The 16,624-nt window shown below is 49.6% G+C and overlaps 1 protein-coding gene across 1 annotated transcript in view; it reads left to right on the top strand.

Moving 5' to 3' along the window:
* The first annotated feature begins 1,742 nt into the window (after nucleotides 1-1,742).
* The window catches only part of SPSB4 (splA/ryanodine receptor domain and SOCS box containing 4), a 73,060-nt gene continuing 58,178 nt past the window's right edge, over nucleotides 1,743-16,624 (top strand). Inside the window, exons 1-2 of the mRNA XM_074370522.1 lie at nucleotides 1,743-2,356; nucleotides 14,989-15,835. Coding sequence (XP_074226623.1) covers nucleotides 15,142-15,835 — 694 coding nt within the window. The 5' untranslated portion in view covers nucleotides 1,743-2,356; nucleotides 14,989-15,141. The remainder of the gene's footprint in view (nucleotides 2,357-14,988; nucleotides 15,836-16,624) is intronic.

Raw genomic sequence — 16,624 nt, 5'->3', positions numbered from 1 at the left:
AAGAGGGTAAGCAAGGGGCATCTCCTCCCCGGCCCTGTCAGCCAGTTTAGTTTGGGTCCAGATGGAGAAACCATTGAAAGTATTCTTTCAATTCCCCTTTGCGTCTATATATTTTTTTCCTCAAATTTTCTTTTCTTGCCTGGACCTATGTCCATAGCTCCCTCAGTAGCTCGCACTGTAGGTGCTCTGGAAACTTCCTGACAAAGGATATAAAGGACTGCTGTGGAGAGCAGAAATATCATAAGTGTGAAGGTAGGTCAGAACTGCCACTCAGGTCAGTTCAAATCACATTCACTCCATGTCTGTTCTGTGCTGGGTATAGGGAATCCAGAGATGTATACAATGCAGATACTTGCCTTCTGAGGGGGTTCAGAGGCTTAGGAGGGAGACAGACATGCAAACAGACAATGACAAAACGGTAGAGTAAGTGCAGTAAATAGTTGATCAATACACCTTTGGCCGTCGCACCACAGCTGCCCCTGTTTATGAAGAATCATCTTTTCCTTGGACTATTTCAATAGTTTCAAACTGATTTCCTCCATCCATCCACTCTGCTACTGAGAGATCTTTCTAGAATGCAAATCTGACAAACCACTGTCCTGGTTAAAGGCCTCAACTAATCTTGGGGAAATGCCAAACTCTTTGGATGGCTCCGGAGACCCTAGCCATCCCTCCAGCCACATCTTACCATCTTATTGTTTACACTCACTGCATTCGTAGCATAGGCTCTGTGCTGGGATAGGTAGCTAGCCAAGTGACCATCCTGCCCCCTGTCTCCAGGAGCTAATTCGTCTAGGAAGCACTCCCAGATTGCCCTTCAGATGGGTAATGCCCTGTGGATGCATCAAAATATTTCCCTCGCTGGAAACTGGATTATCTTTCCTTGTCTGTGTCCCTGATGAATAGGTGCTCTGCATGTAGGCTTTTCGGTATCTGGCACAGAGAGGGCTGGGGTCAGATCAAGTGATTGTGTAATGAACTGAGGTCAACTCTGGGAGTACAGATGTAGGCACGCAGATCAGTAACTTTTAATTTCCCCAAGGAAGCACGGCTGCTAGAAGCACCCTCTAGGCCTCCGCTCTGGCCACTCCCTCTTCCTTATCTCTCAGCTAGGACTCGCAATGAAGCGGCCCACCTTCAGCGCTGGTAGCCGGCAGAGTAGACTCACCTCCCGGCGCCTCGAGTGGCGGGGAAGGCTCCGTGGAGCAGGTGCGGTATGAAATTGGACTTTAAAAGATGAGTTGGAGCCTGATCTTAAAAAAAAAAAATAAACACGTGTCTGAGGAAGAGGTTATTGAACCATCCTCTTTCCCCGGCTGCTATTTCCCACATGGGTTGGGTAAAGACACCAAAGCTGCGGAGCGACTGTGGGCGCCTCCTCCTGCTCAGGGGCACACACCCTGGCGCTCCCGGCGCGTTCGAATGAATGGGGGAGGACCCGTGCGCATGAATGAATGCGTGAGTGAGTGAGTGAGTGCGCGGGCCAGCAGCAAGTGAATGGCGACCGCGCTGACTCCGCACGGCGGCGCGGGAGCGGGCTCCATTTCCCTCTCCCGCCAGCTGGTGGCCTCGGGAAGGTGGCGGCGCCGGCAGCAGCCCGAGCTGGGACGGGCCGGGGCGCGGGATGGTGGGGGAAGGGGCGTTCCCGGCGGCCGCGCCTTCCGCGGCTATTGGATTAGTGGCCTTCAGGGATGAGCTCAGCCGGATCGGCTTTCAGCTGCAGCCTCCGGGCCGGCCGGGAAGGCGGGGAGCGGGCGGCGGCGGAGGAGGAGGGGGAGGCGGCGGCGGCTGCAGCATCCAGAGCTGGCCGCGGCGGCCGACGCGCCCCGCGCACAAAGGCGCCCTGCCCCTGGTGAGGGCGATGAGCGCACAGCAGCCGGGGCCGGGGCCCCAGCTCCAACCACCAATGCGTGCGCTCTGGGCGCGGGAGAAGACGCAGGGCGCGCCAGGGGCCGGCGGCCGAGGCGCGGCCCGTGCGCCCTGAGCTCGGGACTCGCCGCCCTCCCGGTCCGACGCTGAGCTTCAGAACGGCTGGAGCGCGGGCCTTGGCGCACCCCCGGGATCCGCGCAGTAAGGCGCTTCCTCACTCCCATCCGACCTCCCGCACCTTCCCGCGGCGCCCGAGCGCCAACTTCCCCAAGAACGCTCCAACTCCAGGCCACCCTGCGGGGCAGAGGGGGAGCTGCTGCTGGGCACGAGCCGTGAGGACGCGCCCCTGGCCCAGGGGAGCGAGCCCGCATCTTCTAGGTCGCTCGGGCGCCCCTGAGTGGGCGGCGGCGGCGTCAGACACTCAGTAGTCCAGGACCTGCCAGCACTGGCGATTCGTCCCGGGCAGGCGCTTGCCTTCTCTTTTATGGTGAGTATTCTCCATCTTCTGGTGAGGGGCGCGCGGGAGCCGAAATCTGGCCACTCGGACCTCGTGCGAGCCGGCACTCACCACAGCCGGCGCTGCTGGCTTGAGTCCCGTCCAGATCCCCGGGAATTCCTCTCTGCGGGCTGTGGCAGTCCGAGCTGGACGGTTTGCGCTCAGCCTTGGGACGTCTGAGGTCGGCCTCTGGTGCCGTACGTTCGATGCCCACTGCTTTGCTGGGTAATGGAGACAGCACAAAAAACTAACCCCCAGTCACCCTGCCTGGATTTGGGTCCATGATCTGTCATTCACTGTCTGGGTGACCTTGGGCAAAGCGCCAAACCTCGATTTCCTCATCCGTAGGATGGGGATGATAATGGTACCCTTTTTATAGGGCTAATGGTAGGATCTATGCGGTGGTCCTTGGAATGTACGTAGACCTGTGCCTGGCACATTGGAAACACTCGATCAAATGTTAGCTAGCATTATTATTAGCTGTGTGAGCCCAAGAGTATCATCCAACTTTCCGGAGCTGCAACATCTTTCTCGTCTATGTAATGGGGACAGTAATTTCCAGGGTTTGGTTTGTCTGGGTTGGGGGATGGGGTGGTGCGGGTCGGAGAGATGAGAGGCAAGCGCCTCGCACGCAGTGGTCGTTGGTGAAGTGGTTGGTGGCTGTTGTTACCGTTTACTCTTGACGCTGAATAGTGAGGCTGATCGCCCGGTCCGAGCGCGGCTTGGGGCCAGATCCTGGCCTTGCTTGGAGACAAACTTGGCGATGCTTAGGAAGGGAGGGGGTCGCGCACTCTGTGAGTCACGGGTAGGGGGTGGAGCGTGGGGTCTGGGAAGGAGGGAGGAGGCCAGAGCCTGGAGCGCGGCAAATGTGTCCGCCCGGGTAGCCCAAGACGCGCCGCGGGCTCCGAGCCAGGAGGGGACGCCGAGCCCAGGACCTCTCCCTGGCGGGAGAAGAGTGGGGAGTGGCTGCTCCCGCCTCCCGGGTGGCAGAGTGTGAGCTGTTGAGGACTGGAAAGGGAAAGAGAGGCGGGCACTTACGTACCGCTAAAGCTAGGAGAAGGGCTCTCGGCCCTAGAGTCAGGCTTGAGTTCGAATTCTGTCACCGTCACGAGCCTGCAGTATGACCTTGGGCAAGTACTGTCATCAGTCCCAGCTCGGTTTCCTTGTCTGTCCTATTCTCCTCCTAGGGGAGTTTGGGGCGATGGAGTAGGAATTCTCTCCTCTCTAGGAATCTGAGCCTCCATCCTTCCACCCACCTTCTGCCCCTCTACAATCGATGAGAATAAATCAGAAAGACATGCCTGAGCCTCAGGGAAATGCTATTAAAAGGAGAATCCAGGAGCTGCCTCCCTCCCCCTCTTCCAGGCGGTCAGTGCACAGAAGGAAGACGCAATCAGTGCAATACATCTCTCTCAGTCTCTCCCTCTGTTTCCCCACCGCGGCGCCTCTATCCTCCAACCAACTCCTGCAGCTTCTGTCACTCAGGCTTATGGGGGATCCCGCCTCATTGCCCCCTACCAAACCATTTTTCAAAAAGTTCTACTGATTAATGGAGTTTGTTAGAAAGACACCGGGGTCAGTAGCACACCACGAACATGCTCTACACGGGGCATTATCCGCTAAGACACAAACTCTGATTCCATTTTTTAAACTTCCTTAAGAAGTTCTAATAAAAGGAATTTAAGCCACCTTTGGCAAACAACAAACAAAATTCTACTTGCTGGCCATTCCACTCAAGTATCTCTCCATTCTGTATTTCTGTTTTATTTCAAAGACTGATAAACTCAGTTATATAAAATCTACTGGGACATCACCATCAACAGTCAAAAGATGTATGACAGACTGAGGAGACAATCATCACCCCTGTCACAAAGGGCTCATCTCTTTAATGTGTAAAAATGTCCTCAAGTCAACAAGAAAAAGACCGAAAACGGACAAAAGACCATTAACAGTTCACATGAACAAAATAAAAGTGAAATAACACTCAAACATATGACAAGATGTTCTACCTCACTCAGTAAGAAAAATGCAAGTTTAAACTACAAGATAGAATTTTCATCTATCAGCTTAGCCAATAATAATAACCATTTATCAGAAACATCTTTTAAAAATATAAAATAGATGAAATCCTTCCCAGTCTTAGAACATCCTCAAGGCTGCCATGAAGTAAAATCTAGGTGCCCCCAGGGCCCTCCAGGTCTGGTTACTGACCCCTCCTTCCCTTTCTCACCATTTTCCTCTCTCATTACTTTCTACCACCTGGAAGTCTTAAGACTGGCTCCTTCTCCTCATTTAGAGGGGCCTGTCCTTGGAGGGGGCTTCACTCCTACTCCAGAAAGTGGCCAAGACCTGGGCCAGTGGAGGGTAAAGGCCCAGCCCCATGCACCTTACAGGGGCTACTTGGTTTTTCCCAAGTTGCCTGACCTGTTGTTACATAGCCAGGTTCTTGAAAGGCCCCTTCTCTGTTGGTACAGGAACCAAGGGTCTCAGGCAGCCTCCCTGACTCACCCTGGCTAGAACAGGCCACTTGGTGTAGAAAAATCAGAGGGTGTAGAGGTACCTGGAGCAAAGTTACCAGACGTCTCTGCCTCATAGTCCTTTTAAAAAGTAAATACATAAGTGCATGTACTTAACTTACGTGAACATAACCGTACATACTTGGCAAGAAAGATGAACAATAAAAAATAATATAACAACAACAATAAAAAAATAAAACAGCAACACATTTTTAATAAAACATGGTCCCTAATAAGTCTCACTTGGTGTATCAGCTGTAGCTCAGCTCAAGAAATAGGGATCTATTCTGAGGCTGTAGGAAAAACGGTTGTCTGTGCTGAACCCTTTGGGAAAGAGGTTGGTGAACCTAAACTTGTCATCACAGACCCTGTGGACCTTCAGAAGAACTTTCCAGGGCAGTGTTGATTGCATGTGATTTTTTGCTACACCTATTGAGCTAATCCCCACTTAAAATGTATACTTTCATTATGAAAAAAAAATGTCTGTTGTTAAAAATGCAAACTATACAAGAGGCATGGAGTGGAAATTTCTTCAGCCTGACAAGTGCTTTCTAATGCAGCCAGAGGTAGCAGGTGCCGGCAGGGTGCTGGTAGGAAGTAGAGGCTGGTTGGGCGCTGGCCTCACCAGCAAGGAATGCAGCATGTGGAACAGAAGACAACCATGGGTGCAGGAATGAGGCCGCAGCAGGATGGAGGGATGCCACAGAGGGCGCCTGGCCCTGCTTGGGTGTGGGAGAATGAATGAATGTCAGTCAGATGAGGGAAGATGGGAAGGCTCCCGGGACATCAAAGTATGGGCAGGATGTGGTTTCTGAGGGGGGTCTGGTATGACTGGTCTGATGTGGGCCATGATGGGAGACTGAGTGTGGGAGAAATAACCAAGGGCAGGTCTTGAGGACTGTTATATGCCAAGCTAAGGGGTGAAGCTTCTCCCTAAGCCACCTGGAGAGTTGAACGAGAAGGCGAGTGGGTGGCTTGGTCAGATTTACCCATGTGGCAGCATGGAGGGTGGGTTGGGGGGCACCGAGTGGAGTCAGGGAGCCCCACTGGGAGACTTTGTAGTAATCCAGGCAAAGTCTGAACTAAGGGAGATCTGAAGGCATTGAGGGAGACCGAGAGATGGGGAAATCCATGGCAGAAATGGGGGCATGCAGAGAGGAGCCTGGTTTGCCGGAGAGGGAAGAGGCTGCTTTCAGCCCTAGGTGTGTGGATTCTGAGGTGTCAGTGCCTGCCCTCCCTCATGTCTGATATCTGGAGAGGGTAGGTGTGTCCAGGGGGAAAGAGACCAGCTGGCTTTACAGAAGTGTCTGAAGGAGCACCTCGTTGGTGGCCAGAGGCTTCCAGGTAGGTGGGTCTGGTACTGAGGAGAGAAGGTGGGGCTAGAGACCCAGTTTGGGAGAGTCTGCAGAGGGCTGGAAATGTCAGTCAGAAGAGAAGATGCACGGGAGAGGAAGGAGCAGAAACTGAAGATGCAACACTGGGGCTGCCCCACTTAGGTGGAAGGCAAGGTAGACCCTGGACCCAGGAGGTGGCAGGAAACAGCCCTGAGCTCTACACCTCCACGTGATGGTGTGTGCAGAGGGGGAGGCCCAGAGCAGCTCCCAAGTCCCCCACCTGGCTTGCAGTGCTGGGAAATGTTGATGGGTGAGCCTGGAGCGCTGCCTTCTCCAGAAAAGAGTGGGGCTGAATCCACAAAGACTTCTCGCTTGTCAGCCACGTTTTGTAAGATAAGCAAGTCACACAGATTCCTGGGGCTGGAGTGGCTCCCTCTGACCTGATGCTCCCTCTCCTCTATCTGTCTCTTTCTCTGGGTCTCCTTGTCTCCCCACTTCCTCACCATCCCCTCTTCCTCTCTAGCCTCCCCCACCCCAGTCTCAAAAATGCCCCTAGAGACACCCCAAGCTTAACCAAGGGAACTTGAGAAATGCCAGCAGGTCCCTATTGTGATTGTGATCTCCTAGAACAAGCCTGAGGCGCACATGATTCCTTTTTCTTTCAGGAATCCTGAGTTTTCAGACAACCAGTTACACTAAGTGGGCAAAGTTCAGCTCGGGAGATAAATGAGGGGCTGGACATGAAGATTATTGTGTTTTCTTTTAGACATTTTCCCAAGAGGGTCCCTTTATGCAGCCCCCTCCCCCATCCCGTCTCCTAACTTTGCTCCAGCCGGAGTCGTGCTGAGCCTCACAGAGGCCAGCTGTCCTGCAGAACAACCCACATGTGCTTGGGGCACAGGGGCAGCTGGAGCGGTGACCAGGCCCACCAGGAATGCACCTCATTGTCAGACCCCTGGCCTCGCTGTCTCAAAGGTGTGTCTCTTTTAAATGACCTTAAAGAGCACACTGGTTTGGTCACTGCCCAGCCAACCTCCTTCATCCCATCCCCTGCTCTCCTTGCTGGCTGACAGCCTGAGCTTCTGTCTTGGGGGCTCCTGGCTCAATCACATGTGGGAGGATTCCCATGGAAACCTCACAAGAAGGAGAGGCACAGGGAAGCCTCATTGATTCATGCTCCAGGAAGACAGACGTGAGATGGTTTCACCTGGAACTGGACAGATGGCTCGCTTTGTGAGCTCCCGCGAAGAAAGGGCCTGCCCAGCCTGGAGTCGTGTGAGCTGCATCGTGTGTCCAGAGGGGAAAGATAATGGACGCCTGTGAATCAAACCTTGGGGGTTCTTTAGCTCATTCACCATTGATGGGTTCATTGTGAATGAGCATCTTTTAATGGAACAGCCCTTCTACCTAATATTTGTACTAAGAAAATCTTAGAAACATCCCAGTCGAACCAGGTATCATTGGCACCTTTGCACAGAGATGAAAATTGAAGGCTGAGGATGTTAACTGACTTGCCCCAGTTCACAGAGCACTGCTCTCCTAGTCATACCTCGGTGGAGGCTCTTTCTAAGGCAGCTGGTTGCTGCTTTTATTCCTTTGCTTGTGTCTGTGCACCCACCACTTTCTCTGAGCCAGAGCCCTGCAGCAGAGTCCTGGGGACTGCAGTGAGGAGACCAGCCCCTGCTCTTGAGTTATCCCCCGACTGGTGGAGGGAGGCAGCCGAGGAGACGTCATGGCCCCTTGTGTTAAGTCTATAATGGAGACAGGTGCAGGGGCTCTGTGGGCAAGGGGTGGGGAGCTCCCAGAGGCACTGATACTGAACTGGATGAATTACCCAGGTGTGTGTATGTGGGAAGGATGTGTAAGGGAGAGGGAAGGGGTGAAGGTAGCAGAGAGGGTCAGGATACACGTGTGTGGCCCCCATAGTACCTGCAGGGAGATTCAGGCAGGTTAATGGGGATGCAGGGAAGGGCTTCACAGAGGGAGATGGGCCAGGGGAGGATTAGTGTTAGGAGTTTGTACTTTATCCTGAAAGCCGTGGAGAGCCTGTGGAGGATTTTAAGTAGGGAGCATGAGTAAGTCAGCTTTGCATTTTATAAGTGCTGTCGTATATATTTGAAAGCAATATGCAGTCTATTATAGGAATTCAAGTGGTATCAAACCACACTGCTTTGTACAGTCCTTGTCATTATTCAGACCTGTCACTGGGTCTGACCCCTTGGGCGTGAGCTCTCCCTAGAGGGAAGTGATTGGGTCTTAACACTTTCCTGTAGCCTCAGATCCCCAGGGAGGCATCATTACTGCTGGTTAAATGAAGGAATGAAATTTGCCCCAACTCCCTGCCCCAGCAAGTCCAAAGCCAAAGGCCACACTGAGGGGAGGGTACTTCACCCAGTCATTACCCATTCCTGCAGCTGTCAAGTCTCCTGGCAGACCCCATGCCTGGGTGAGCAGACAAGACGCAGAATGAGATTTCAGATCCTTGGTCTCTGAAGACCGTCACATCTTGCAAACTACTGAGGCTCCTTAAGAAGTGCGACATTCACGCTTGGTGTCTCCTCCTTTCCCTGTCGGGTTGCAACACCCGCCAGTGTCCTGGGAAGGGCAACTGGCAATTTGAATTTTGGTTTTCTTTCTCAGCCATTGTTGAAGCCCTGGGGCAGATCCTTCTGTATAATGTCATTAAGCATCCTCATCCAAGCATGGCCTAAGAAATTATGTTTGGTTTGAGGAAATGTGATGGAGGCACCCTTAGGCATTGTTCAGTATGCCCTCTGCTTGCTGGGTTGAGAGACGATGTTATTCCTACCAGGAAGTTAGACTCCGTTGTATCTCCTGGATGCCTTGTCTGTTGCCAGGTGCTGCGGTGGAGACAAGAAGAGAAATGTGACAAGCAGCCACTACCCCTGGCTGAAGGGAGAGTTTAGGGACTGAGCCTGACTTGACCACTGCTGTGTGTCCCTAGGTCTCAGCAGCCCAGAGTCTGGCACATGGTGGCCATCCACCAAGTGTTTGTTGAATGAATAAATGGGGACTGGGAACAGGAAGGGTGCATAGCAGTATCTAACAAGGGGCAGGCAGACTGGATACAGCCCGTGGTCAGAGGCTCAGAAGCGATGAACATGTTGGTGGCAGGACAAGACCTGGTGTCCCCATCTCCTGACTCCAGCCCCGGCCCTTTCCCTGCTGAATTCTCTAAAGAGCAGAAAGTGAGGCCTCACTTAGTGATGGAGAAAGCACAGCAGATGCAGTGGGGACTTAGGGTTCAGGCAACCCAGGGTGGGACCAGCTCTGCCATCTTTTAGCCATGTGACTTTGGTCAGGCCACTTCCTCTCTGAGCCTCTTTCCTGGGCTGTTAGAATGGCAGCATCAGGTGTCTTTAAGTGAATTACAAAAGTGGCAGTTCCCAGCCCCTTTCCTCCCAGTCAGATGTCCCCAGGCAGAGACTCACAGAGAAGGCCCTGGATGAGAGTCTGTTCTATGGACTGAATCCCCACTATGTGCCCTGCATTTCTCCCACGGTCTCTGGCTTATTTCTCATAACCTGGTTGAGGCTCAAGTATTGGATAAAGGTCAGTATAAAGTTCTGTGGTGAGTAGAGAAAAGCTAGTTGTCTTGTAAAACTGAACTGGACTGTCCAGTTTTCTTATGGACACCACCCCCACAGACCTCCTCCTCCCTCTTACTCTCCCTCCCCTCCCTCCCCCTCCACCAAAATGACAGTGTACCACACATACTGTTCTGCATTTATTTACCTTCATCTATCTGTCGCATCTTCCACATCAGTGCATTCTTTTCTCCAGCTGCATAGTGTTCCAGAATATGGATTCACCATCGTTTATTTAGCTGGTCTTCAGTTTGGGTTTTCCCCAATATTTTGCTATTACAAACCATGATGCTTATGTACGTATGTTGCATATATGTGTATGTGTAGTTTGCACATCTGAGAGTAAACCGGAATAAATACTGAGGAGAATTGCTAGGTCAAAGGGTCCTAATCTGCCATCCACTGAGGCTACACTATCTTACTTTCAGTTTAATAATGTATGACCTGTCTGCTCCTCCAAGAAGGCATTACCAACTTTCTGATCTTCCCTAAGCTGGAAGACAAAAACGGTATTTAATTTTAGCTCCAACTTGTTTTTCTTTTATTATGCATTTGGTAGGGCATCTCTTCAAAGAGCCGTTTGTTTTTCTTTTTGTGTGAGCTGTTCGTTGCATCTTTCCACATTCTATATTTGGGTTGGTCCCTCTTACTCATTTGTAGGAATTTGTCATATATTTGTTTGTGATTTGTGTCGCACATATTTCCCCATATTAAAACGACAAAGTCCAATTTCTCTTATGAATGCTTTTTGCTATACCATTTGGTTATTTCCCATTTTCATTTCTCATTTTACATATTTGTGTCTTCCTCCACCCCCACTTTAAATGATTCGATTTAATAGCTTATATGTTTTATGTTTTTTTTAAAGTTTGCTCATTGAAGTCATGCATTTAAATTTAGTTAATATGTAAAAATGTTAATTATTTAGTTTTTGGTTAAATAATCTGAATAAAGGTCAATGATGACAATTAAAAAAAAAAAGTGACTATATTGTAGACAAAAAAAGAATAACGTGCAGTGCATCCAAATGCTAACAGTGTTTATATCTGATTAATGAGATAGAAGGTGACTTGGTGGTTTTATACATGTTTTAGATTTCTTTTAACTTTAAACAGTGATTTAATGTTTTTAATTAATCGACTTTAATTTTAAGATTAGTTTTAGATTTATAGAAAAACATGCAGTACAGAGAGTTCCCACATACACCCAGTTTCTCCTGTTATTAACATCTTCCACTGGTATGGTACATTTATCACAACTAGTGAATCAATGTCGATACAAGGTTATTAACTAAAGGCCATACTTTATTCAGATTTCCTTACTTCTCACCTAATATCCTTTGTCTGTTCCAGGATCCCATCCAGGATAATGCTACATTTCTTTGTTGTGTCTCCGTAGGCTCCTCTTGGTTGTGACAGTTTCTCATATTTTCCTTGTCTTTGATGACCTTAACAATTTTGAGCAGTACTGGTCAGGTATTTTGTTAGATACTCCTCAGTTGGAATCTGTTCTCTGTTTCTCTTAGGATTAGACTGGGATTATGGGCTTGGGGGAGGAAGATCATAGAGGTAGAGTGTTATTTCATTACCCCATAACAAGGATAGATACTACCAACATAATAGATTAATATAATAAATGAAACTAGTAATATATATTTTATATATAATATAGCATCATGTGTGACATAAATGGCACATTAAATGATTGAATTAAATGGTTTATGTGTTTTAGTTTTCGTGGTTGTTTTATTTCCCCAAAGAACCAGCTCTAGGATTTTTTGATTAGTTCTTTTATTTTTCTATTTTATTATGCTTGATTTATATATTTTCATTCCTTCTTATTTACTAATATAAGTACACCAAGGATGATTTCCTCTGAGCACAAATTAGTGGAATCCCAAGGTTCTAATACATGGAATTTTTTTTTGTTATTTGTATTTTCTAGTTGTTCTACAATTTCTACATAGGTCTCTTTTTTTGATCTGAGTTGTTTAAAAGAGAGTTTTTAAAAATGTCCAAGTGATAGGATTTTTGTGATCCATAATTTTGTGATTAATTTCTAGTTTTTCTTCTCTGTTACTAGATTCTGTAATATTGCTGCTTTTTTTGGTGAGGTTTTATTTGTGGCCTAATATATGGAAAACATATACATCAATTAAATCTGATTTATTAATTATGCAGTTTTCATTTTTCTGTCTTTACTTAATTTGGTCCATTGATCTGTCATGAGCTACAAGAGGTAAATTAAAATCACCTGCCTCTACTGTAGCTCTGTCTGACCTTCCTTGTATTTCCTACAGCTTTTGGTTTGAATTTTGGTGCTGTTATTTGATGTGTTTGATCTTCAGTTGTGGATTATACTCTTTACTGTTATAAAGTCTTCTTTGTCTCACTTAAGATTGTTTGCCCTAAATTCAACTTTACTTGCCTAATACCATGGGTACAGTGCTTCCTTGGTTTGAGGTAGCACTTACTTGGTATATATTTGCCTTTCCTATTTTTTCAACATTGTTGAATTACTTTGCTTTGGGGATGTCTCAAATGTAGCATACGGTTGGGGGGGTTTGTTCCCCAGGCTTAGAATCTTTCCTTTCTAGTTTACTATGGCCATTCATTGACATAGCTAGTATTTTGGTCTTAGTTTTACTGTCACATATTAAGTCTTTGTGGTTTTGCTTCTATGGCTTCTTAAAGCAAAATTGTTCCGTGTGTGGTCTGTTTTATTTTGTGTTGTGTTCTCTCTGACAATTTGGAAGGTTTGTACTTTATTTTGAGTTCTTCTGGAGGTTGCCTTTGTAACTTCACATAGTAAAGTGTATTTAATCTTTCTGTTTTTTCAGGCTTACTAGTTGTCTCCCTTCTGACGTAAGTGATCACAAAATTAATTTACAAACTGGGTCACAATTTTTATCTGTTTTGTGACAGCTTTTTTTCTGGTGAGTTTTCTTGCTTTGCCAGATTTTTTTCCCTTTCCTTTCCTCCTTTATTTCTTGTCCAGCATCTTTGACTATATCATGTGCTGGTTCTACTTTGGAAGAGGCAAGCCTTCCCGGATCAGCATTTTGCAGGGGATGCGTGTAGAGGAGGTGCCAGGAAGTATGGAGCCAGGAAGTAGGAGAGCAGGATAGCTCCCTGATTCACGGTTACTTTGTTCACAGGACTGTGGCAGTGATTTCTTGTAGCTCCCACCTTGTCAGTCAGCAGAGATCTGCAGCAACAGGCTTGCCCCAGTTCAGCCCTCCTCCCATGCTGCCTCACCTGCACACTGCTTCCTGTGAAGATGGCGGACCTGCAGTTTTCTCTGTTAGCCCTGCCCTCCCCTGTCTTCACAGAGTCAGAGGCAGCAGGTCCCAGTGCTAGACCTGTTCTCATTGTTCCTGATTAGGAACCGTTGTTGTTGCTTTCTCCTTCAGGGAATGCCAGTTACTGCCTGGCTCTGCTATCTCTTTCTGAGCTTTGCAGCCACAGGTGTCTTCTGTAGGTGTTTTCTCACACCTCGCTTGATGTTCACTGCTTTTGGCAGTCGTCTGCCATTTTTTTTGGCAGCCTTTCCTTATAAGTTGTGGTTTGGATTACGAATGTGTTACAGTTTTGCTGAAGATAGGATTTGCATTCCTGTTTCTCTTTTCTCGTTTATTTTGGGTGATTTTGGATAGGGAAAGGAGTAACTATTCTGGTATCTTAGAACTGTCTAGTGTTGCAAATTTTTGTGTGTTCTGGTATTCCCTTAGATTAAACATTATCCAGAGCCCTCTGGATAGGGTCGGCATGAGCTGAACCGGGGGTCTGACAATAGAAAGAAAAGAAAAGAAAAGGGGAGTTGAGAATAAAATCAGAGGGTTAAAAAAAGCAATGCACAATATAGCTGCCTGCACTATATGGCACTTTGGCTGGGAGTTAGGGTGGGAGGTCATGGCCAGGCAGAGCAGGGCATGAAAAACACCTGTCTCCTGGTCTGTCTCAGGGGAAGCTATTCAGAGCAGGGAGGGGAGGCGACATGCCTCTGCTCTGGATGGGCTGCAGGCCTCAGCTCTCCATCTCTCCCCACACCCGGGGCCCATCCAAACAGCCCAAGCATCCTGAGTTCTGGCTGGCCTTTTAGTGATAGTGGCCAAGTCCTCCTTCCTGAAAACCAGGATCTTGTCTCAGAGGAGGTCGTCCAGGGTCAGTGCTATTAATGGTGTTTATATGCCCAAAGAAAGACCTTGCCCATCCAAAGGGAAGTGGGTACATGCAGGATGCCCAGAAGATAGAACCAAAGAGGAAAGCCTGCCCGCAGAGTCTCAGGCTTGGCCCTTGATACTATCTCTCAGATTCCTACACCACTGGGAGGGAGCATTTTATCCCCATTTTACAGATGAGGAAACTGGAATCTTAGAGAGGCTAAGAGACTTTCCTATGGACGCAAAGCTAAGCGATGGAGAGAGGGATTGGGACCTAGTTCTCTCTGACTCCAGAGCCTGGACACCAACTCCCTTATCACCCGCCTCCAGTTCACCTTCCCATGAAGACCCCACCCCATCCTCAGATAGTTGCCTTGAGTGGCCTTGGTGGATCCTTGCTCTGTGTCTGGCTTCTCAAGCTTGGATGCACTTTAGATGATATTTAAGCTCCCCAGGGCAGCCAGGGATGGGAAACACCCTATATGTCTTCAGCCCCGTGTCAAGGGCACTATGTCCCCCCAACCTTGGCAAAGGGCTTGCGCCTTTCTTGGGACCAAATGCACTGGGGTTCTCCAGGTTCTGTGATCTTGAGCAAGTCACCATTTCTCTGGGCTCAGTCCTTATTGCTAAAATAAAATTGCCTGTGATTGCTCTAAGAGCCGAACACAGACTCTGAAGCCAGATGGCCTCAGTGTAAATCTTGGCTCAGCTCCTTATTAACTGTGGGACTTTGGTTAATTACCTATCTCCTCTCTGTTCTTTATTTTCCTCATCTATTAAATGGGATTAATAATGAATGTCTTATAGTGAGGTCTCGTGAGGATTAAATGAGCTTATAAATGTAAACTGTTTAGAACAGTGCCTGGCATACGGCAAGTACTAGATATGTGCTAGATATCATTCTACTCATTAATTATTATTATTAATGAATGCCAAGGGCCCAGCCAAGGCTAAGTGCTTGTCGAGGCTGCTGTTATAACCCGTGTCCTTTGCTTCCTTCCAGGAGCTTGGGCCCCTGCTCCAGCCCCGTCGAGGCTGTGGACGTGTACGGTCTCGAAGCCTGGTTTCCAGCCCCGTGGCCCATCCCTGGCTGCGGGGAGTGGAAGCTCCCACGAGGTAGCGGTGGCCCGCATTGGCCCCGTCCCGGCAGTGAGCCATGGGCCAGAAGCTCTCGGGGAGCCTCAAGTCGGTGGAGGTGCGAGAGCCGGCGCTGCGGCCGGCCAAGCGCGAGCTGCGGGGAGCCGAGCCCGGGCGGCCGGCGCGGCTGGACCAGCTGCTGGACATGCCGGCGGCGGGGCTGGCGGTGCAGCTGCGGCACGCGTGGAACCCCGAGGACCGCTCGCTCAACGTCTTCGTCAAGGATGACGACCGGCTCACCTTCCACCGGCACCCGGTGGCGCAGAGTACCGACGGCATCCGCGGCAAGGTGGGCCACGCCCGCGGCCTGCACGCCTGGCAGATCCACTGGCCGGCGCGGCAGCGGGGCACGCACGCCGTGGTGGGCGTGGCCACGGCGCGCGCCCCGCTGCACTCGGTGGGCTACACGGCGCTGGTGGGCAGCGATGCTGAGTCGTGGGGCTGGGACCTGGGCCGCAGCCGCCTCTACCACGACGGCAAGAACCGGCCCGGAGTGGCCTACCCGGCCTTCCTGGGGCCCGAGGAGGCCTTCGCGCTGCCTGACTCGCTGCTCGTGGTGCTGGACATGGACGAGGGCACGCTCAGCTTCGTCGTGGATGGCCAGTACCTGGGCGTGGCCTTCCGTGGCCTCAAGGGCAAGAAGCTGTACCCGGTGGTGAGTGCCGTGTGGGGCCACTGCGAAGTCACCATGCGCTACATCAATGGCCTTGACCGTAAGTGCAGCTTACTGAGGGAGGGGGCGGTGGGCAGGGGGGTCCAGAGGCTGCCTGTCCTTGGCGGAGCTCGGGAGGGAAGTGCAGGGAAGCAGGTGAGGAGGCCCCATTCTCCATCAGCAGTTGGGATAATCCTGTGGGATGGAGTCGTGGTTAGGACATGGACTCTAAGGCCAGGCTCCTGTGCTTGGCTCTTGACTTTCCTTTGCTGGCTTAGCGGTCTTGGACTGTACCTCAGTTTTCTTGTCTGCAAAAGCAGCACCATGATGGTAATCTAGCTCAGGGTTGTTGTGAGAAATCAAATAAGATAATAATATATGTGAGATGCTTAGGGCAGTGCTTAGAACTGGCACCTAATACGTGATTTGGGTATTGATGCTAATTGTGAACCTTTCAGTCTGTGCAAGGGTTGTGCAAAATGATGTCTCCTGTGTGCTGGGCTTCAAGTTCACCGCAGGAGGAGAGTGACAAGTAAGAAGACACAGCCCCTGCACTTGAGTTACTGATAAATAATAAGCAATGATGTTAACAACTAGCATTTATTGAACACCTACTGTATGAAGGGGCTGAACACTGAAATTTAGGCCTTCCTGGTGAGCTGTCTATTGAAGGGGGCATCTAGCTGATTATTGCCTCATGGAAATGAGAGCCACAAGTTGCGGAATCTGATTTCTTTCAGGAGGTCCCAGAAATCTATATTTTTGTATGAACTATTCCAATTTTTAAAGTTGGCAGCTGTTAAAGACACTGTGTGGGCAAACAAAACACCCCTGCAAGTTGCAGTTAAGG

Source organism: Camelus bactrianus, chromosome 1 (assembly GCF_048773025.1).
Source record: "Camelus bactrianus isolate YW-2024 breed Bactrian camel chromosome 1, ASM4877302v1, whole genome shotgun sequence".
Classification (NCBI taxonomy): domain Eukaryota; kingdom Metazoa; phylum Chordata; class Mammalia; order Artiodactyla; family Camelidae; genus Camelus; species Camelus bactrianus.
This window is presented reverse-complemented; position numbering and strand designations above follow the sequence as displayed.